Source organism: Podospora pseudoanserina, chromosome 1, assembly GCF_035222485.1.
Source record: "Podospora pseudoanserina strain CBS 124.78 chromosome 1, whole genome shotgun sequence".
Classification (NCBI taxonomy): Eukaryota; Fungi; Ascomycota; class Sordariomycetes; order Sordariales; family Podosporaceae; genus Podospora; species Podospora pseudoanserina.
Window position 1 is genome coordinate 921,728 of NC_085920.1, and position 21,580 is coordinate 943,307.

At 52.7% G+C, this 21,580-nt stretch overlaps 8 protein-coding genes and 1 non-coding gene across 9 annotated transcripts; 6 read left to right on the forward strand and 3 right to left on the reverse strand.

The window, feature by feature from the left end:
• Positions 1–771: 771 nt before the first annotated feature.
• QC764_102570 (uncharacterized protein) lies at positions 772–5,225 on the forward strand. Its single transcript, XM_062941485.1, has 7 exons — positions 772–2,224; positions 2,293–2,485; positions 2,552–2,650; positions 2,712–2,819; positions 2,876–3,035; positions 3,091–3,490; positions 3,544–5,225. The coding sequence occupies exons 1-7, from the start codon at positions 2,103–2,105 to the stop codon at positions 4,598–4,600; spliced, it is 2,139 nt and encodes a 712-aa protein (XP_062804342.1). The 5' UTR covers positions 772–2,102; the 3' UTR covers positions 4,601–5,225.
• Positions 5,226–5,292: 67 nt separating this feature from the next.
• QC764_102580 (uncharacterized protein) lies at positions 5,293–7,210 on the reverse strand. Its single transcript, XM_062941486.1, has 2 exons — positions 6,492–7,210; positions 5,293–6,169 (listed from the first exon to the last, which is right to left on the reverse strand). Exons 1-2 carry the CDS (start codon positions 6,788–6,790, stop codon positions 5,596–5,598), a joined length of 873 nt encoding a protein of 290 aa, XP_062804343.1. The 5' UTR covers positions 6,791–7,210; the 3' UTR covers positions 5,293–5,595.
• Positions 7,211–7,748: 538 nt separating this feature from the next.
• Positions 7,749–9,517, forward strand: QC764_102590 (uncharacterized protein). The gene is made up of 2 exons (XM_062941487.1): positions 7,749–8,083; positions 8,151–9,517. The coding sequence occupies exons 1-2, from the start codon at positions 7,995–7,997 to the stop codon at positions 9,274–9,276; spliced, it is 1,215 nt and encodes a 404-aa protein (XP_062804344.1). The 5' UTR covers positions 7,749–7,994; the 3' UTR covers positions 9,277–9,517.
• Positions 9,518–9,622: 105 nt separating this feature from the next.
• QC764_0003260 lies at positions 9,623–9,694 on the forward strand. Its single transcript has one exon. It is a non-coding gene; the product is annotated as a tRNA-Gly (tRNA).
• A 625-nt stretch (positions 9,695–10,319) lies between these two features.
• Positions 10,320–12,110, reverse strand: QC764_102600 (uncharacterized protein; the record flags this gene model as incomplete). The annotated part of the gene is made up of 1 exon (XM_062941488.1): positions 10,320–12,110. One exon carries the CDS (start codon positions 12,108–12,110, stop codon positions 10,320–10,322), a length of 1,791 nt encoding a protein of 596 aa, XP_062804345.1.
• A 518-nt stretch (positions 12,111–12,628) lies between these two features.
• On the forward strand, positions 12,629–17,116 carry CFT1 (mRNA cleavage and polyadenylation factor subunit; the record flags this gene model as incomplete). The annotated part of the gene is made up of 4 exons (XM_062941489.1): positions 12,629–15,034; positions 15,085–15,258; positions 15,314–16,559; positions 16,617–17,116. 4 exons carry the CDS (start codon positions 12,629–12,631, stop codon positions 17,114–17,116), a joined length of 4,326 nt encoding a protein of 1,441 aa, XP_062804346.1.
• Positions 17,117–17,518: 402 nt separating this feature from the next.
• Positions 17,519–18,214, forward strand: QC764_102620 (uncharacterized protein; the record flags this gene model as incomplete). The annotated part of the gene is made up of 1 exon (XM_062941490.1): positions 17,519–18,214. One exon carries the CDS (start codon positions 17,519–17,521, stop codon positions 18,212–18,214), a length of 696 nt encoding a protein of 231 aa, XP_062804347.1.
• A 146-nt stretch (positions 18,215–18,360) lies between these two features.
• On the reverse strand, positions 18,361–19,600 carry THG1 (tRNA-His guanylyltransferase). The gene is made up of 6 exons (XM_062941491.1): positions 19,539–19,600; positions 19,397–19,486; positions 19,203–19,334; positions 19,105–19,149; positions 18,680–19,046; positions 18,361–18,626 (listed from the first exon to the last, which is right to left on the reverse strand). The coding sequence occupies exons 1-6, from the start codon at positions 19,550–19,552 to the stop codon at positions 18,408–18,410; spliced, it is 867 nt and encodes a 288-aa protein (XP_062804348.1). The 5' UTR covers positions 19,553–19,600; the 3' UTR covers positions 18,361–18,407.
• On the forward strand, positions 19,421–21,390 carry SWD1 (chromatin binding protein). The gene is made up of 2 exons (XM_062941492.1): positions 19,421–20,255; positions 20,310–21,390. Exons 1-2 carry the CDS (start codon positions 19,603–19,605, stop codon positions 21,307–21,309), a joined length of 1,653 nt encoding a protein of 550 aa, XP_062804349.1. The 5' UTR covers positions 19,421–19,602; the 3' UTR covers positions 21,310–21,390.
• Positions 21,391–21,580: the final 190 nt, after the last annotated feature.

A 21,580-nucleotide genomic window follows, 5' to 3' on the forward strand; every position in this document is an offset into this window, starting at 1 on the left:
GGAGATGAAGGATCTAAAGAGAGAAGTTAATGTTAGCCGCATTTGGCAGACCTCGTGTACTGTCATGAGTAGGGTATCTTACTATTGCTGCTAGCACTCAAAGTCCCTCACAAAACACAGCACACTTACAACTCCTACAACCTATGAGAGGCGCGCATTCATTGATCCCGCACTAGCGCCAAACCAACCATCAGGATCCAAACAGTCGGAATCGCTTGACCGCCACACACGGTCCGGCCCCTGCTGCCCGTGGTGGTGTTCTTCCTGTTGTCCTTGTGTGGGTGGCCATGCTGCAGCCCAGATCAGAATCTCAATTCCAACGCCATCATGCCTTTGCAGAGCTTCATCACACTTTCCTCTGCCGAGATTGATTCACCGCCTCCACTGAGAGACGATGCTTCAGTGCCGTCTCTAAGTTTTGTACCCATGGAACAGGCCTGCCTTTTTCTCGGCCGTCCGGATAACAAGTCAAGGTAACAGCACACTGTGCCTATGCGGACGAGAAGTTTCATGGCCCCCGCAGATCCATCCTCTCACTCATTTGCAAAATCAATGCCGATATGACCGAGTATCAGGCTAGGTGTACACTTGTCACCTTTCGGTTCAACATAACCCCTCCATCACGGAAGGGTGGTGCTTGCAGTGATACTCGATGATGTTTGTCGAGCGCGGCTTGTCCTACCTGAACCATGTGGTACCAAGGGACATCAGCAACCACCCGTATACAGATCTAGTCTGTGCTTGCGTGCCAAACTGCCATTGGCCGTGATCACCAAAGCCAAACGAAACAAGTGAAGTTCGTCCAAAGCACTCCCAGCTGGCTGGGAACAAGTGGTGATCTAGGGAATCCAACGGCAATCCTATTGGCCAAGAGAGCTGCCCCTCATCCCGAGAAGTTTGGAGCAGGGGGGGTCGAGAATGGTGCCCCCTGACTTGCTGGGAACGCGAGCCTAACGACGTTTTAAGCGCCGACTTCATCGCCATGCAGTTTATCAGCAGTGAGGGGCGCCGTCGCCATCATCTGACTGGCCCGAGACAAAAGACGCGCATTGGGTGTGTGCGGGATGGGAACTTTTTTGACATCAGTATTGTCAGCCTTATCCAGAATTATCGAGAGGGGAGAGGATGGCCTACACCAGGCCGGTTCAATCTCGCCTTCGCCGTGTAATCACTCTTGGTGCGCCTCCAACAGACAGGCCATCACCGTCATGTGCAAAGAGCAATTTGGGCGAGCAATACAACATCCAGGTCGACAGATAGAAACCTTTGGCCGTAGGATTCGAATTGTTACTGTGCAGCAGGAGCCAGCACCTGCAGGTCCGTTGGTGGTTTAGTCTATCCCCTGTTGGGCAAGACGCCCTTCCCAGACCCTGGCTTCCCGCAGCACGACACGCCTCTCTTGGTCTCTGCCCCAGCCAGAGTGCTGCCTTCTAACCGCACTGCACACTCTCCTCCCCTCTGCCACTGACCACTACCGGATGTCCTTTGAATGAACCACTGGCTGACAGCTCTACGGCTCCCCACGCGGACACTTCCAAGCTATCACCATCCTTCCCAAGCTTGTCTAGAAGCTGCACTACCTGCTGCGTCCTGGTCGACGTGTTGGTTGTCGTGGTATCTGGTGTGTTGTTCCCCGCAGCAAGAAGACAGCCCGCAAGCCCGCATCGGCCTCCCCTTCGGTCCCAATCAGGCTGAAGCCCTACGCCGGTGATCCATCGTGCTGCAAGGAAACACCCACGGTGGCTTGCCTTTGGTGCTCGGGACCTTGGCCACCCCCAAGCATCCTTCTTCCTTAAGGAACGCCCTCTTCCCACCAGAGATACCTCAGCTCAGCTCCCGGCGCATCGTGCAATGCTGTATCCCGATACCTACTTGCGCGCCTAATTGTCGACACACAGCATCTGCCAACAACCGCGCACAGGTTCTCCGATATTTTGCTTCCTAAGCGCAGTCGTGCTGTGCTGCCTACTGCTTGCCTTGCCGTCTCGGTGTTGGGGCAAACCCTTTAACCAACGACTGATAACTGCTGGCTTGGCCGTTGACTGGGTTAGCGAGATCTACACCTCGGCTCACTGCGGCGCATTGGGTCGGAAGTGGCTGCAATGGCTCTTGAAGCTCCCCTGAGGACATCAACGGGAAGCATCAGGTCGATATACCCTTCATACGCCGAAATGGCACTCTCCTCTGGACGAGAGTCCCCTGCGCTGACGTCCCAATATATGGCGTATGATATCCCTTCCCAGCTAACCCCGAATTGGTGAACCCTGTTGGTTGACATTTATCTTTTCCCAGCTCCTCGTCCGGCCCTGACTCCCAAGCCCTTCGTCCAAATTCTTTTACGAGACCAAGCTCGGCGCATCTTATGAGCCCGAGCAGCGATATTGTTGGCCCTTCACCTGTGACTTCGAACGGAACCGAGACTACGGAAATTGAGGACGAAGAGGTGGAAGAGACTGAAGAAGCGACCGGGTTTGGGCGCAATTCGGTTTGTGGACCTTGTCTATGCCTTTTGCATGATATCGTGCCGGTCATAATAACTAATGGTTGCCAGTTGTTGATGCTGAAAACGAACATTCCGGATCATGTACGAAAATCCGGAAGTGAAGAGGTCGTCTCGGTGATACACGCGCCCCCAAATTTTCAAGACTGGGTATGAAGGCTCAAGGCAAATGGATGATAGGATGACCCAAGCTGACGTTGGATTTTGCCAGAAGTCCGGTGACACTACCTCGAGATCAAGTGTTTCGAACTCTGTGAGCGGTGCGAGTATAGCCAGTAGCGGTGCCAGTCCGCCGCCTAGCGAACCGTCAACTGTAGTAGTAAGGTGTCCTGTTGAGTGAGGGCAGTCTAAACATGGTGCTAACTCTGTACAAAGACAAGGCATTCGCTGAACCAGTCGCCCCCTATGGTTAACACCAGAGTACGACCCGTGTCATTCAATCTTGATGCTCCGACACCTCAGGCCCAGAAATTGGAAGATGTCTACGCCAATGAATCTACAAAAACACGATCCAGCACTGCTAGCAGCCTTGAATGTAAGAGTGGACAAACAGACACCATTGGCAAATTCGATGCTAATTCGTTGTGCAGTGATACCCGAAATCATTGAGAATGACGGGGACGAGGAGTTTGAAGACGCGGACGAATTCGCCAATCCCACACGAGGCCAAGATACCGAAGTGAAAGCACTTAAAGCGGCCCTTGAAGAGTGCTGGACATTATGCAATACTCTCGCCAACCTCAGTTCGATTCACCGAAAGCAAGTCTTCCACAGCTCTGGCACTCCTGATGCCCACGAAAGGGCATGGAAATGCTGCTGGAAGCTCTGCAAACGATTATATCACAGCCGAGACGACGTCTCAGAGTCATTTGGAGTGCGGACCAATCTCGATCTATGTCGGGACTTTTGTCAGTCACTCTTTGATGTGAGGCAAAGGACCAATGAGACAGCGGACTCGATCCTGAGGGTCAGCTTTGAGCTCAACAATCAGTACGTTTCATTTTATTGGTGACGGGGATATCATGTCTAACAAGATGACACAGTTTATACAGCGCTCAGGACAGCCGAACGCTCCCTGAAGCCTTCCGGGAGCGAACACTGGATTTCTACATCACCCTGTGTCACCGACTGATGAAGCAACGCAACGACTTGGCCGAAGAAACCGACTCGTTGCTACGGGCATGCTGGGCGCTGGCTGAGATGCTCTTCAGCCTTCGGCAAAACCGAAGAGACGGAAAGGCCCCCGACGAAGAACTCCTTGGCTCAGCCGTCCAGGCTTGTTGGGAGCTGTGCGACATATTCCGTGAGGGCTGGACACAGGTTCGACCAGATCGTGGTACACCGAGACCAAACCAGGTCAACTTTTTCGCGGCCAACCCAACTTTTGGCCTGCAAATGAGCAGTCACCAATCTGAAGTCGAGCGCTCCAATGCCGGAAGCCGTGCCTCCCTACGCTCAAAACGGGAGAGTTTGCGGAGCCTGGGTGAACTTGAGCGACCTCGCGCACGACCCGTCGTACCCGAAACTCCAGTGACTGAATTTGAAGATACACCAATCTCACCCGACGCCAGCCCACAGATGCCCAACATTCTTGTGCTTGGGACGTCGGACTCTCGCAGCGATCGTGGGGGGCGTTGGTCGAGCAATGCCTCGAACCTGTCTGGTTACAGCCAAAACACGTCCAGCACGGCCACCACAGCGACGACGATAGAAGATGTCAACATCACCCGCATCAAAGCCCTCGTCGTGAAGGCGGCACTCAACATTGGTTTTGACCGCAGTGCACCGGGGGCAGATGCGCCATCCGCTCTACAATCATTCGTCAACGACCTCCCTCAGCACTCCTTTGGTGGGCTGCCCAACCAAGTCTCTTTGCTGCAGAATTACAAGAATCTCGTGTTAGCAGACGCGTCATTCCGCTCTCCGGCTACATTACCCGCCCGTGGGAAGCGGTTCAACGCTGTGGAAGTGGCCAAGAGCGTCGGGTGGATGATGATCAGATCAGGCCAGTATAACTTTTTGAGGGATCTATACCGGCTTGTCTTCGGGTGTCAGCTAGAGGATGCCGACACGAGGAAGAATGTTTCCATTGTGGTATAATGGGGGCAGCCCCCTCGTTGGTCATACCGAGGACGGGGAGATTGGGATCCCGGTTACAAAACCAGGTCGCGGCCAGGTGTGTGTCGGCCGAAGAGGATTCGCTTGTGGCTGCGTCGCATAAACATCACTTTGTTCAGAAGAACCTCGGATTCAATACCCCTGAATCGAGCGAAGCCGCCTTTTCATCAACTCAACAGTCGAGGCGCTGCCAGTCTCTACCGCAGAGAACCAACCCCCAATTTGCGCAAATCTACCACCCTACCTACTACTACCATTTATTCAACTACATAATTCCTCGTTGTTTGTCAGATACCCTTTGTTTTACGGCTTTTTTTATTTTTAATTTCAGCACCTTAGAAAATCTTGATGAACTGCCTACTTTTTACTTCTTTGCCTATGTGTATTTCCATTGCAAGGCGCTCTGGGTCAGACACTTTGAGCACGGCGGGGTTTGGGAAGGAGGTGGAAATGAGTGATATGAAATTTTAGTTTTGCGACAAGAACAAAGATGAACCTGTAAAATTGAGTAATAAGCCTGTGTGAGCGAACTTTTTCGTGTCGGAGTATTCAACTGTCGGTATTGATATCTGAAAGGATGTGACAAAATCTTCAAGTGCTGGGCGATAATTGTCTGGTGGTAGAGTCAGGAATGGAATGCGTTATGCGTCGGCTATGAACCGATACCGTTGTTGTCCATATCTGGTATCTATCAACAGTTAAGCCACATATGATTATGGTGTAAAAAGTGAGCGTGGTATATATATGATTATCATATCTATCATTACGCATATATGCATCGAATAAAGCCCTTATTTCTCTTCCCCCTGGGGTATCGGAATAAACCCATATCAACGCCCTGAAAAAGCCATATTCAACAGAGAAGCGAACGTTATGTTTGTTGTCCCTTTTTTTACATGTGCCCATTCGTTCCCTTACAAAAAATGGTACAAAAACACAAGTGAACAAAATCTAGGTATCCGCGCGAAAACAACGTTTTAAGCAGTGAAGACAACAGCAGCAACAGTAGCAACGACTGGCCACCACCCAGCATTCTCCAAAAGAGCACGCAGGCCACCAGCAGAGCCAGGAGCGTCGGTGCCGCCGGGAGCAGTGGTACCATCCGGAAGAGTACCGTTGATCAGAATCGTGCTGGTTCCGTTGACATTGGCGACGTCAATCACAGACTTGTCGAGGGCCGCGTAGCTTCCGTTGCCGATCAAGTCCTTCATGTACTGCTCGTCGTCATTGTCGTCACAGCCGCAGACGCTGTCCTCAGCGCAGGCGCAAATCACAGGCTTGGTCTCTCTTCGGTCGGTGGTGATGTTGTAGAAAGTGTAGCCCTCGGGACGGCGGTACAAGTAAGCGCTGGTCAGCCAGAGGCCAGGCCAGAAGGCGAGGAAAGCAGCTCCAAAGAAGAGGGGGGCAACGCCGCGGGTGGGCGAACGTCCACCAGCCCTATAAGGCACTGCGGCACCACCGCCGTAGTATCTGCCACCGCCATATGCGGGTGCTGGGCCGGTTCCGGTTGAGGTCCGGCCGCCCGAGTTGAAGCCAGGAGAGCCTCTTGTCCTATTTTGTGGTGTGTTAGTCGAGCCGAAGGAATCCAAGAATGAGAGACGCTACAATGATGAGGAACCCCAGTAGTGGACGCAGGACTTCGGTACGGAAATGTCGCCCTATCCGATCCCGACGTCGACGACGAAGATCCAGCTCCGCAGGTCCAGGTTGGCCAAGACCAAACATTTGACCAGGAGGCTTGCGTCGACGGAGGAGTAGATTTCGCGGATGAAGGTTTCCTGATTCTGGATCTTCACCCAAAACCGAGCCCAACACTATCAGGCCATTCATTCACGGTAGGTTAAGAAAAATACCAAAACAACACCTAACTTACCCAGAACTGCCGCCGCCGCCGGTAGAGCCCGAGCCCGAGGTACCAGAAGAACCGCCACCGCCGCCGGTAGAGCCCGAGCCCGAGGTACCAGAAGAACCACCACCGCCGCCGCCGCCGCGACCACCTCCACCGCCTCCGCCTCTCCGCTTCCAGAGTTCGCTATCATCATGAGAATGCGTGTCGCGCTCGCTGTGTCGTACTGGCTCATGCTGTGCAATCTCCCCAATTGGTGGTGACACAAGACCGTGTACTGTCGCGTCGGCGACGAGGAGCGCCGACAAAAACGTGGAAACCTTCATAGTAGGTGTGTGTAATGCGTGCGTGTGGGTGAATTGACGTGTAGCTAGTAAAGAAGTTTTTCCAAATGTGAATAAGATTGTGAGGCGACCTCTAACTTGCAGGTGTCAAGTCTACTTGCAGATATGGCTGATATAGATGACGAGCTTTTTTAAAAGTTGGTAACTGCGCAACGTGACATGCAGGCCCGATACCTTATATATTCCCTGGAGAATGTTTCACAGAGCATGACATGACAGAGCCACAAAAAGCAGGCGGCGCGGGTTTTGGCTGCAGGTGCTCTCTTTTGCGTGTGCCAAGACCATGGGTGGCGGAGGGTCCTGTTCATGGGGCCCCATGGTGCTTGTTCCTGCTCGTTGGAACCAATCAGGAGTGTCCCTAGGCCTTGTTGTCGACCAAGAGCCTTCGAGCTGACAAGGCGCAAAAGATAAGATGAGATTCTTCGATTTGGGATAGCAAGAAGTGTGGCTTGCCGCACGACGCCACAAAGACTTATAGTACAAGCCATGTCATCTGCCGGGCTCTTGAAAGCGAATTTGCGTCCATTTGCTCTTTGAATCCAACCAAGAGAGATGAAGTGGCTGACCGGGTCATTGTTGAAAGGGGCAAAAGGGTGTGTCCAACTCGGATTCGGGTTCAAAGTTGTCGTCGGCATTCCGCTGGAGAATCGGGGGATCTTGTTCAACAGCGCTATGACGTCCGAGACTCCCCCTGTAATTTTGCTGGGTATCAATTTTCTAGCACCACGTGCGGGGAAATAGTGGTGCAGAGCACTTGTGAGCCTGAACCAGCACAGAATGCTGGGTGGCTGAGTGCATGCAGAGGGGTACCATTCTTCGCTCACCGATTACATATTGCTACGCTGGTCGCTCACTATTTGCTTGTAAGCGGGTCAATAGGAGTGAGGTCATGAGAGAAACCAACCGAGTGGTTCATAGGTGCTCCAATTCTCAAGTTTGCCAATAAGAACAGCGGAATATCTGATTGGTAGGCGCATTCCGATCCGCTTCATACCTTCCTCTGCCTTGCCAACTGCCTTGCCCCTTGGACCCTGAAATTCCGCTCATCAGCGATCCCAATCACTGACATCTCTCCTCGACATCAGATGTTAGGTGTTTCAAGCATCGCTGACCACCGCACTATCTAATCGGCTCCCTCTTTCATCGACTTTGAATACTATATCATCCGAGGCTATCTCGATCCAACATGTCATCCCCTCGCCCAAATGACAAATCACTACTGGACCGTCTCAACGCTCTCAAAACGTCAAGTGTTACACTTGATCACACCCCGAAGTAATGAGTTGTGCACACTCTCTCCAACCCCGTAGAACACATGTGCTAAAATGTGACATGCTGAAAGCACCGCTTCCTTTCCCACCACTGTGCCGCCCCACAACCAGCCACTATCCAGAGAAGATGCCCTCGCTGAGCGCCTCCGACAGCTCCGGCAGGGTAATACAGGGCCCAATATGTCCCGTCCCGAGGACCAGAGTCCTAAAGACGGCCTTGTATTAGGCTCTTCGAGCAATGCTAGTGGGGACAAACCACCAACACCGTTGGAGCAAGCACATTCGGCACAGCCCCCCGGCACACCACGGATCAGCAGCGACCGAGACCCGAAAGAGCAGCTCGTAAAGAGTCTGCCATCTACACCTTCTTCACTGCCTTCGCGCACAGCAATTCCCAATTCGGAAAATGCTGGCATATCTTGGGCAAAACCCTCTTGCTTTGTTGGAGGAGGACCCGAAGATGTCGATGATGATGCCGTTCAGGCTCTGTTAGAAGATCTCGGTGGGGGGGAGGACTTCAACCTCACCGACGGCCCCCTTGAGACGGGTACTGATACGAAAACCGAAGACCAGAGAGTCTCCGAATTGTTGGATGAGCTCGCAAAGGCGGTGCCGCCGAGCTCTGGCAACGAGAAAGATGATGATGATAATGAAGACGACAACTCTGACGGCGAGCAAATGACCGCCGCCGTTGATAAGATACTGTCTCAAACCCAAGATGAACTAACCCTCTCACCCAACCCAACGGAACCGGAAGACAGCGGGAACACCCAACCCAACAACACCGACAACACCCTCAACCTCCCAACCGTCCCCACAGCCCTCCAAGATCCAGCCCCGGACCCCTTTGAAGATGAAATCTCCTCGCGCCTTGCCGCCCTCAGAGGAATAGGACCAGTAGACCCCTTCGGCCTACCCGCCGCCCCGACTTTCTCACCAGAGGAGCGGGAGCGGTCAACTCCCACCAAGAAACCGCCCCTGGGTGGCAGGGAGGAAAAGTACAGCGACGAAGACGCCAAGACTTGGTGTGTGGTTTGTCTTGATGACGGAACGATCAAGTGTGTAGGGTGTGATGATGATTTGTACTGTGATCGGTGCTGGAGGGAGATGCATGTGGGACCGAGGGCGGGATATGACGAGAGGGGGCATCAGTGGGTGAAGTGGAAGAAGGGGGGGAGGGGAGGCGGGGTTGAATGAGTTGGTATTAGGGTTAGATGTTGTTTGATACAGCGGGCTTAGAACTTGGGTTTTGTGTTTGATAAGAGTTTTAATTAGACAACATACATAGCATCTCACACAACAAATCTCACAAGAAGTGACTTCTTGCAGTTACTGTTCCTACTGTTACTAGTTGCCCCGTCTGAAATGTGAGGTATCGGAACGTTTTCAATGCCCACGAACTAAACATGAAAGGAAATTACCGTTGAAAGGGCCAGCCATAATAGCTAGGTAGCTCGAGATGAGAGAGGGGAAAGGGTGCAAAAATGAAATAGAAGGACCTAACAAATATGTTGACACTGAGAACCAAATGTCCATATTCAGTTGCGGCCATCGGGAATCGAACCCGACTCTAATGCTTGGAAGGCATTAATGCTAACCACTACACCATAGCCGCTGGTGACTTGTTGCAGTACCTCCATTGGTGTTGGGCATCGTGAGCTGCTCATTACATCTTGCCCGTCTCTGTAGAAGGCTGGGGACATACCTGTGAGGCCTCCGAAAGAGCCAACTCACAAGCCTTGAAGTATGGTCGATATACTTCTGAACATGGACGACTTACCCCGGAAGGTGATAATCGATAAACCGAATTACTTGGGAGACATTGCAGCAAATTTATACCTTACCTTGTGACACAAAACATAATACCCAACTCAAGACCACGATAGGTGAGCGAGAGAAATTGAATTGCTCAAAATACCAGGTTACACAAGAATATACATTAAAAAACCCGAGCGCTTTTGCCCATCACACACCAATCCAGCCTTGGAGGTTTTATGTTACCCCCCAGAACTTCGGCCTTGCATGGAAAAGTAGTAAAATGCCCAATTATACCCTATGATATGAAACTCCGCCATCCCGCCCGCCATACCTGATCCCATAGAATCCCACCCAACCCTGGGAAAACTGAAAAACGCAAACCAAGAAAAAGTGACAGTTCTTTTAGCATCACAATCTGCCCTGTCATCGAAAATAACACAAGTCAAGAAAGTAGAACCCAACACCATCAACTAGGCAACCCCTCAACCCCTCCCATTCGACCCCTCCCCACCCCCAGTCCCATACCCATTCCTGTTCTTCGTCCTTCCAGTGATATCCCCCCAAGTAGCACCAAACCTCCTCCCAGTGCTGGCCAACAGGCCCTCCTCTTCATCCACCTCGGCCTCCTCATCCAACTCGTTCAAGTTCAACCTCGGCGTCCTGAACAAACTCGTCACAAACACCACCATAAACACGCCCAAAAAGGCAAACTGCGCCCAGAAGTCAATCGCCCCAAACACGGGCCAGTTGATCGTCACTCTGTTGAGGAAGGTACTCATCACCGTGGGCGTGCAGACATCTTTCGCTGCTGGCTCGGAAAAGACTTCTGAGCAAGGCATGACCATGTCCCTGTGTTCACGGCAGTCGGGTTGTTCTCCTGGGTGGCGAGGTGCGTTGACGCAAAAGGTTTGCGTGCCGTAGATGGCGTACTGAGGGGCGACAATCATGGCAATAGCATAATTGATAGCCAGGATAATCAACGCGAGCATCACTGTTGCGATGAGTAGTGCTTGGGGTGATGTTCTTCCCTTTTTGATTTGGAAGACTCTCACCCACAAGAACCTGATGCCAATGGTGGCGATACCAGTGATTGAGCTGCCGAAGAAAAACAAAACCAACAGAGCCATCAGGATGTAGTCAACGGGGAAAGCCTTGGCAGACTGGACAAAGATCCAGTTGACCGGCTGGAAGACGTTGATGTGACCGAGGATGTAGCCGCAGTGTTCTTTGCAGATAGAGTTGGCCGCCTTGTCGATGCCAGTGATGAGCATGGAGGCCCAGACCAAGATCGAGAGCAGCAGTAGCAAGATACCGCCCAGGAGCTTGAGAGGACGGAAGACAGCTTGAATCTTGGTCCAGGCGCGGAAAACACCACTTCGGCCGTCACCACGGGTTTCGGCCGCAAGTCTTTCCCTTCTCACGAGAGTGCGCTCCTCACGTAGCAAGGCGTCCAGCTCCCTCCTGTCCTTCTGAGACATGCCATCCAGACGGCCAGCATTGCGCATTTCGATTTGTCTCTGGAGCTCTCGGTTATGTTCCAAGTCGGTCGCGATCGTCGCGGAAAGCTGAGGAGCGGAGATGGACGGGGCAGACTTGATAAGAGAGACCGGAAGAAGAGCCAGTCCAGCACCGGTATAGAGAGTGTAGAGAAACGTGCCCAACGTGATGAGCAGGCCGACCCCGAATGTCAAAGCCTTCTCTCCCTTGTTGGCAGCGAGCAGACGCTTGAAGTAGTCCAGATCAAGGTGCTTGCCGTTTCCACTACCCGCAGCAGGGACGAAGAAACCGAGGAGGAACAGAATCAAGACCAAAAACACGAATCCAAGCGTATACTTCGCCGCCTTCCAGAACCGGGCGCCAGCACCACTGGTTCCCTCCTCCTCTTCAACCTCATCATATTCCTCGTACCAGAAATAGGCGAATGGGATAACGATCAGACATAGCAACGCATCGAAGCTGTAGAGGGTGTAGTAAACGACCTTCAAGGTCAAGAGTATTCCATCGATTCTCTCGGGCGTTGCCCAGTCCTTTTTAGCACCGAGGTGTGCTGAGGCTGTGGACGAGACAAGGGCAATATCAACGGGCAGGAGGAAGACGGTTGCTAGAAGCGAGGTGAGACTGACAATCGCGACGATGCTCACGGTAACAGATCGCTCATGCGGGGATTGCCAGGTGAATGTTGTGATAATGGCGACGAGGAGCACCAAGGCGACCGCGATGGCGTATGCCACCCAAATAAGACTGGTCTGGAGCAAGCCAGCTGATGCCAACATGTTGGCGGCTTGCGGATTGGAGATGTCCAGATATGCGTGGTTCTTTTTGAAGAATGGTTGAAGACGATCAGTGTCTTAGATAATCTGTATCAATCAGTACACTGAAGTCGTCCCAGCGAAGCAGATGTGGTGTTTGAGAGGAACTGTTGCAAGGGGTAGGAACGTGAAGTGTTCCACTCTAGGGGGGCTTTCAGTTCATCACTTAATCTGTGACGCAATGCCGCAGCGAAGGGAGCTCCTGTGGAACCTGCCAAGTCCTGCTAGCGACGTTGTGCCAAGACTTTTCCCACACGTTCAGCACGCAGTTCGGGGTTCTGGCGTTCTGGCCCATGAAATTTATTTGGACCAATCAACACCACGCACGGGAGCTTCCTTCGAGCTTCGCGGCAGCCCTCGAGTTGCGGTTTGGTTCGTCCTCTTCAAACCACCACCACCATATTCAAAGTCAACGATTGTTTTTGCGCATCGTGTTTTCTTGTCTATTTACGGAATAGAGATATGTGCTTGGCTGCCACAGCATGCAGTGCTACACAGAGCTAACGCCGCCGACGGCTGTCACCCACTCCCTCACACTCCAACTAATTCCAGGCCAGGGCACGAACCTCGTGGTCGCAAAGTCGTCTCTTCTCCAGATATTCAGAACAAAGATCGTATCGACCGAGATTGATGCTTCTCAGCAGGGCAGCGGTGCTAGGACACGAAACGCGGGCCGATACGAAAGCCGGTTAGCGAATGACGACGATGGGCTTGAGGCATCGTTTCTGGGAGGGGACAGTCTTGCGTTCAAGACGGATCGCACCAACAACACAAAGCTGGTGCTCGTTTCAGAGATTTCACTGTCGGGAACCATCACGGGGCTAGCAAAGATAAAGTCGCAAAACCTGAGGTCAGGCGGTGATGCACTGCTCGTGGCCTTCAAAGACGCGAGGCTCAGTCTGGTAGAGTGGGACGCCGAACGCCATGATCTGTCGACCGTGTCTATCCACTATTACGAACAAGACGAGCTGCAGGGAAGCCCATGGGCGCCACCTCTATCCAACTTCACCAATTTTCTCGCGGCAGACCCGGGGAGTAGATGCGCGGCGCTCAAGTTTGGCGGCATGAATTTGGCCATCCTGCCCTTCAAGCAGGCGGATGAGGACATTGATATGGATGATGACTGGGACGAGGATCTGGATGGCCCTCGACCTGTCAAGCAAGAAGCCGCCGTTGTAAATGGAGGTAGCAGCATAAAAGAGACACCCTATTCACCATCATTTGTCCTCCGACTCTCCAATCTTGATCCAAGTCTCCTCCATCCTGTGCATCTGGCCTTCCTGCATGAGTACCGAGAGCCCACCTTTGGCATTCTCGCCTCGACTGTCAACGCCTCCAACTCCCTTGGCCGGAAAGATCACTTGGCATACATGGTCTTTACCCTAGATCTGCAGCAGCGGGCCTCGACAACCATCCTGTCAGTCCCTGGTCTCCCGCAGGATCTTTTCCGCGTTCAGCCTTTGCCAGCCCCCGTCGGCGGTGCTTTACTCGTGGGAGCGAATGAGCTGATCCACATCGACCAGTCGGGCAAGCCGAACGGTGTAGCTGTCAACCCCCTCACAAAACAATGCACCTCCTTTGGCCTGTCTGACCAGTCCGACCTGAACCTTCGGCTCGAGGAATGTACCATCGACGTCTTGTCAGCCGAGGAGCTTCTTGTCATCCTGAGCGATGGCCGTATGGCGTTGGTTACCTTCAGGATAGACGGCCGTACAGTGTCTGGTCTTGACGTCAAACTGCTCCCTTTAGAAACAGGCGGTTCTCTCATCCCAGGCCGCGTATCCACACTCTCAAGGATAGGCAAGAGTGTCATGTTTGCCGGTAGCGAGGAGGGTGACTCTCTCGTTTTTGGCTGGACAAAGAAGCAGAGTCAATCAGGAAGAAAGAAGTCACGGCTTCAAGATGTAGGCCTGGACATCGATGTGGCGGATGAGGAGGACCTTGACGAGGACGAGGACGAAGATGACCTTTATGCCGAGGAACCAACACCCAAGCAACAGGCTGTCGCAGCTGCCAGCAATGTCAAGGAAGGTGACCTCACTTTTCGAATCCACGACCGGCTGCTGAGTATTGCGCCCATCCAGTCCATGACGTACGGTCAACCCGTGGATGCACCCGGCAGCGAGGAGGAGCAGAACTCGGCCGGCGTTCGCAGTGAACTCCAATTGGTATGCGGCGTAGGAAGGAATAAGTCTTCCGCAATGGCGATCATGAATCTTGCCATCCCACCAAAGGTTATTGGACGCTTCGAGTTCCCTGAGGCGAGGGGATTCTGGACAGTGTGCGCAAAGAAGCCTGTGCCAAAGTCACTGCAAGGTGACAAGGGACCCGGCGCGATTGGAAATGACTACGGTACCTCGGGCCAGTATGACAAGTTCATGATTGTCGCTAAGGTCGACCTGGACGGCTACGAGAAATCTGATGTCTACGCCCTTACCGCGGCGGGCTTTGAAAGCCTCACTGGCACAGAATTTGACCCTGCTGCCGGCTTCACCATTGAAGCAGGCACTATGGGCAAAGACAACAGAATCATTCAGGTTCTCAAATCGGAAGTCCGCTGCTACGACGGAGATCTGGGTCTCAGTCAGATAGTGCCGATGATGGACGAAGAAACGGGAGCTGAGCCTAGAGCTACCAGTGCGAGCATTGCCGACCCGTACTTGCTCATCATCCGCAACGATCAGAGTGTTTTTATTGCTTCGATTCACGAAGATAACGAGTTGGAAGAAGTAGAAAAGGAGGACAAGACGTTGGCGACCACAAAATGGTTGACTGGATGCCTGTACACAGACACCAATGGTGTGTTTGGGGAAGAGTTGGGTGACAAGAAGGCTAAGCTGCCTGAGAGTATTCTCATGTTTCTTCTTAGCGCCAGTGGTGCTCTTTATGTAAGCTCCCTTCTCGGTTGGGTCATGTGTACAATACTGACTCCACGCAGATATACCGCCTCCCTGATCTGTGCAAGCCAGTATATGTAGCCGAAGGGCTCTCATACATTCCCACTGGGCTCTCGGCTGATTATGCCGCGCGAAAAGGCACAGCCAAGGAGACCGTGTCTGAAATACTGGTGGCTGATCTGGGTGATACTACCGCCAAGTTCCCGTATCTCATTGTATGTTGTTTGTCAATGCTGTGGCAACGTGGTAGTCGCTAATCATGTCTCCTAGCTCCGTCACGCGAATGATGATTTGACGATGTATGAGCCTTACCGATATCAACTTGGCGGTGGACTGGAATTTCCAAAGACTTTGTTCTTCCAAAAGATCCCCAACTCGGTGCTGGCGAAAAGCCCAGCAGAGGAAACGGACGACGAGGAGGTCACACACCAAGCGAAGTGCCTAGCGCTGCGGAGGTGCAATAACATCGGCGGGTATAGCACCGTCTTCCTCCCCGGGCCGTCCCCCAGTTTCATCATCAAATCATCCAAATCCATGCCCAAGGTACTGCCGCTACAAGGCGCAGCAGTCACAGCCATCAGCTCTTTTCACACTGAAGGATGCGAACACGGGTTCATATATGCCGATTCCCACAACATCGCAAGGGTATCGCAGCTCCCTAAGGACTGGAGTTTCGCCGAGACTGGGCTAGCGGTGAAGAAGATACCGATTGGTGAGGACATCGTCGCCGTGGCATACCACCCTCCATCGCAGAGCTATGTTGTAGCCTGCAATACTCCGGAGCCTTTTGAACTCCCAAGAGATGACGACTACCACAAGGAATGGGCCCGCGAAGTTCTGCCTTTCAAGCCGACACTGGAGAGGGGAACGCTGAAGCTCATCGGTCCCATTACATGGACTGTGGTTGACACCATCGTTATGGAACCCTGCGAGAATGTGCTCTGCGTGGAGACACTTAACCTGGAAGTTTCGGAAGCCACCAACGAGCGGAAACTTCTGATTGGTGTCGGTACCGCGATCACAAAGGGCGAGGATTTGCCTACCAGAGGGGCTGTTTATGTCTACGACGTGGCTGACGTTATCCCGGAGCCCGGGAAGCCAGAGACGGGCAAGAAGCTGAAGCTCATTGCGAAGGAAGATATTCCTCGCGGTGCCGTCACGGCGCTCTCTGAGATTGGTACTCAAGGTCTCATGCTTGTTGCTCAGGGGCCGAAGTGCATGGTACGTGGTCTCAAGGAAGATGGGACCTTGCTCCCGGTAGCATTCATGGACATGAACTGCTATGTCACCAGCGCAAAGGAGCTTCCTGGGACGGGGTTGTGCCTGATGGCTGATGCTTTCAAGGGGGTGTGGTTTACGGGGTACACCGAGGAGCCGTACAAGATGATGTTGTTTGGCAAGAGCAATACCCGACTGGAGGTATTGAATGCTGATTTCTTGCCGAACGGGAAGGAGTTGTCGATCGTGGCGTGTGATGCGGAGGGACACATTCATATTCTTCAGTTTGATCCAGAGCGCAAGTGATACCTCAAGCCATACATGACGTTTACTGTTTGCTAACTTTTATATGTAGACCCGAAATCTCTCCAGGGCCATCTGTTACTGCATAGGACGAGTTTCAGCACAGGCGCCCACCACGTCACCAAGTCGCTTCTCTTGCCCTCGACACTGTCACCAGACAACAAGGAAGATAACGAGGAAAATGGAGCCACATCACGTCCACACATTCTGCTTCTTGCTTCTCCGACTGGCGTGTTAGCAGCTCTCCGTCCACTGTCAGAGGCGGCATACCGGAGACTGTCGTCTCTGGCTGCTCAGTTGACGAATTCTTTGACCCACGCGGCAGGGCTGAATCCAAAGGGGTACAGAATGCCGTCTGCTACTTGTCCTCCTGCTGGAGTAGATGCTGGTATAGGGAGACACATTGTTGACGGCACTATCCTAGCTCGCTTCTCGGAGTTGGGAAGGGCAAAGAGGGGAGAGGTTGCTGGCAGGGCTGGGTATACTGGACCTGATGAGATCAGGGGAGAACTGGATGGTGTGCTCAGGTGGGCGGGGCTGGATTACTTTTAGGCAGCGTGTATATCGGGTAGAAAAGTGTAAAAATGGCTAACATGGTAGCGTAATCATTATTCCTACACAGGAAGTAAGGTGTTCCGCGATGGCATGTACAACCCTAACCCACTACTTCATCCCCGAACCGCCAAGACATCCCGCCGCCAAGCTTCCTCTCCAAAGCGACCTTGCAACCTTTCTTATCGCCGCCACCAAAATTTCTCTTATCGCCAATTCGCCTCGAGCTCTCTCCGGCGCGCAGTCTCGTCGCAACTTTCTTGATCCCTTCATCTTTGGCGCGACGATACACCACCCCTATAAATATCACCTCATTTTCTCTACCCTTTCATGCCTCAATAATACACCCACACAACCCCCGAATTTCCCACCAAACTTGAAGTCCGCCCTCCGCGAGCGAAAATGAACGCCTCCGCCCTCCTCCAGTCCCAAGGCTGGCTGGGCAAAGGCCACTCCCTCGACTCCCACCGCTTCGGTTCCTCCTCCACTACCCCAACCCAATCCGGTCGAAACGCCCGCGGCCTGGTGAACCCCCTCCTCATATCCCGCAACACCGACGGCCGCGGCATAGGCAACAAGACGCACTACACCTCTGACCAGTGGTGGCTCTCGGCTTTTGACCAGAAGCTCAAGGGGTTGGACACGACAAACTCGAAGGAGGGTATTACCCAGACTGTCACGGAGGGGAAGCTGGATGCGGTGGGGAGGGTGCAGGAGGGAAAGTATACCGGTACCAAGGGGCTGTATGCGTTTTTTGTGAAGGGGGGGTTGTTGGAGGGGACGGTGGAGGTTGGGTTGTTGGGGGAGAGTAAGGAGGGGACTGCGACGCCTGATGGGGGGAGTGAGAGTGGTGGGGGGTTTTCGTTGAGGCAGCAATTGGCGGCGAAGAGGGCGAAAAGAGAGGCGAAGAAGGCGGGGATGACGAAGGAGGAGAGGAAAGCAAGGAAAGAAAAGAAGGAGGCGAAGAGGTTAAAACGGGAGGAGAAGGTGAGGAGGAGAAAGGAAAAGGAGGGGAGGAGAAGGGAGAAGGAGGAGAGGAGGAAAAGGAAAGAGTTGAAGAGGAGGAGGAGGGCGGAGAAGGATAGGAAGGAGAAATGAAAAAAAAAAAAAAAAAAGGGTGGGAAAAGCGAGATGTTATAATGATACCCTGGAGGAGAACAGGCCGTTGAGAACACTCCGGCCGGACTGAAATGTTGGGCGGGCATACGTGTTATATCACAGGGCCTTGAAGGCTCGATCAGAAGTGATGAACAGATAGCTCGAAAAGGCTCGACCTTGATATTCGTTAGAGTCAGGTCTCCTTGGGAACCTTGCCCGGCTTGTTAGATAGCAACCAGGGCCTCCGGTCCCAGAATTCATCCTTGATGATGTCAAGGTGCTCAATCACTATCCTGGCCTTGGCCCTCCTCTTTTTGTCGTTTTCTGTCTGGTTCTTGGATTGCTGGACTGGCTCGGCCAGGCTATCTGCTTCGGCTGCTGCGTTGTGGGTGGCTGGGTCTACCAGCTCGTACTTTTGCTTGTTAGCATCAAAACCAGATGTCCGATACAAAGGGGAATACTCACGCCCCGAAACAGCACACTCCCCTTCTTATAAATCTCCGGCTCGTTGTTGTAGTTTATGCCAAACTTGGAAAACAAAATCTCGTTCTTGTCGGCAGCATACGTCCCCTTGAGCAACTCTTCCGCCTCGAGATTTCCCATGCCACCTTTTTGTATGAGAGCCCAGAAGGTGGTGTTGTAGAGGTTGTTGATGTGGCAGTCTACCTGCCTCCAGCTCATGTAGTCCCGGAGGTTCTGCACGCTGGGGTAGCAGACTGCTCTGCCGTCGAAGCTGGGTAAGGGGGGTGACAGGGGGGTGTCTGGGAAGTAGGTTGACCAGAGGTGGATGTAGTAGGATGAGAAGGTTGATACGATTGTGGTGACGAGTTTGCTTGGGGACGGTTAGTGAGTCACGATTGTGGGTGGTGAGTCGAATGGGAGGTAGGTACCTTGAACGTCTTTCGAAGAGGGTGCATGACTTGTGGAATACGAAGCTGTGTAAGGGTCAGTTGTAAGCTGCTATGAAAGAAGAGGTCTGGGGATATACCTGTATTCATCGCTGATTCCGTAGGCTATGGTGACCTCTGGTATCTCATACATGACTGCCTGAGCGGCAGCGTTCATGAGATCCAGAGCTCGCCTGTCGTTTGGTTTTTCGAAACCATATTTGCTTGAGAATCTAGTCAAGCAGAATGAAAGGGTTAGGAAGTGATGCCAGACTCATGTTGGTAACAGTCATACTTTGTGAAGCCTCTCCCGTCGATTCTCACAACAATCCATGTATTTAGCAGCAAGTTGTCTGGCTGCTCAAAGTTTTTGACATATTCAAATCTTCCTACTATATCAGCTATGTTCTACTTGCTGTGATTCAACATAATCTTACTTTGAGTTCGCCATCTGATCTGGATATTTACAGAGTCTGAATTACTGTTACTTACGTCTTTGTCATGGAGAAAAAGGATGGCATTCCAGAACGTCTGGAAAGAAGCTCCAGAGATACCCCGCGTGGCGGGGACTTGCCGGCGGGGCGCTTGGCACCCGCTGAAGCTGCACGGGCCTGGCCACCAAACCCCTGTCAAACAGGCGCCATCGAAGGTGCGGCTCAGCGGGTCTCTAGCGCATCGAGACCCTTGCAGCGGCCCATCAGTTCTTTTCTAGCGAGAACCGATGATGAAAGTCAACAATTCGACATTCCAGATTTCGAACTCGTGAAGCGACAACGTCGCCTCGACAAGTCCAAGATGAATCTGCTACTTTCCGACGATTACCTGCTTCAAGACTACCCAGAGAACATTACCAACACCATTCGATCGGGTCACTCAACCTGTGTTCGCTTCAATCGCAAGGGTGATTACCTCGCGTCCGGCCGCGGTGATGGAACCGTTGTCGTTTGGGACATTGAGACCATGGGCGTCGCCCGGAAGCTGCGAGGCCATTCTAAGCAAATACAATCGCTAAGCTGGTCACGGTGCGGTCGATACCTACTGTCGGCCTGTGCTGGTTGGAAGGCCATTCTATGGGATCTCCAAGATGGCAAGAAGTATCGCGAAGTGCGATTCCGAGCGCCAGTCTACGGGGCTGAGCTCCATCCCTGGAACCAGTACGTTTTGGAGAGGACCTTTCCTTCCAGTCATCAATACTAACATATGCTCAGTCACCAGTTTGCTGCAGCCTTGTTCGAAGCCCAACCGGTCCTCGTCGATGTCCAAGACCGAAAAGATGTTCAACACCCTCTCCCGACCGCTCCAGAGCACGACACCGTGAAGCAGACCACAACGGCGATGATATATACTGCGAAGGGAGCTCATCTGCTATCCGGCACCAGCAAAGGCCGACTGAATATTATCGACACCACAACCCACCAGCTCATCTACTCCGAGAAGATCGCCGAAAGGAGCGCGGTTCTTCTGTTGAGACTGACCGAATCTGGCAAAGACCTGCTTGTCAATAGCAACGACGGTATCATCCGAACGTTTCACCTGCCAGACCTCTCCGCCCCAGATCTGGATCCTGATACAATACAGTTGCCCCTTGAGCACAAGTTCCAGGACGTCGTCAACAAGCTTCGATGGGGGCATGTCACATTCAGCGCTACGGGGGAGTATGTAGCTGCCTCGGCTCATAACAACCACGAGCTTTATATCTGGGAGCGAGCACACGGCAGTTTGGTTCGTATGCTTGAGGGGCCAAAGGAGGAGTCGACATATCTAGAATGGCACCCTCATAAGGCCTTGCTCGTAGCTTGTGGCGCGGAGACGGGCAGAATTAATATCTGGTCAGTCACAAGCCCACAGAAATGGTCGGCTCTGGCGCCTGATTTCGTCGAGGTCGAGGACAACGTTGAGTACATCGAGAAGGAAGACGAGTTCGACATCCATCCCCACGAAGAGATTCAGAAACGACGGTTGGATCAGGAGGACGAGGAGATCGATGTGATGGGACCGGTGGGGAACAAGACAGAGCTGGAACAGGAGGCTGACAATTTCCGGGTGCCCATCCTCTTTGACCTGGGCGAGTCGGACAGCGAAGATGAGTTCATCAACGTCGGATTCGGGACACTGCGACGGAAGAGTCCGGGAGAGCAAGACGATGGTGAGGGCACTGGTGGTGAAAAGGCGCCCCCGAAAAAGAGAGGGCGAGCTAAGAAGAAGTAGGGTGGTGGTCTATTAATATTGAGTAGTAATACGTAGTTGTAGTTATGATACCCCTGAATTCACCATAGACATCCATGAAGCATTGCATGAACATGACCCCTATGACGTGAGGCAGCAGAAGAGACGGAGGTATGTGCTCTGACAATCCCTACCTTTTGGCCGTCTCATGGTTGTGGTAACCTTTGGTGTGGCTGAATGAAGGCGTAACTAAAACATGGTCGTCTGAGTGTGCTCAAACCGGTACTCGGTTGAACACGAGCAGATGGCGCCT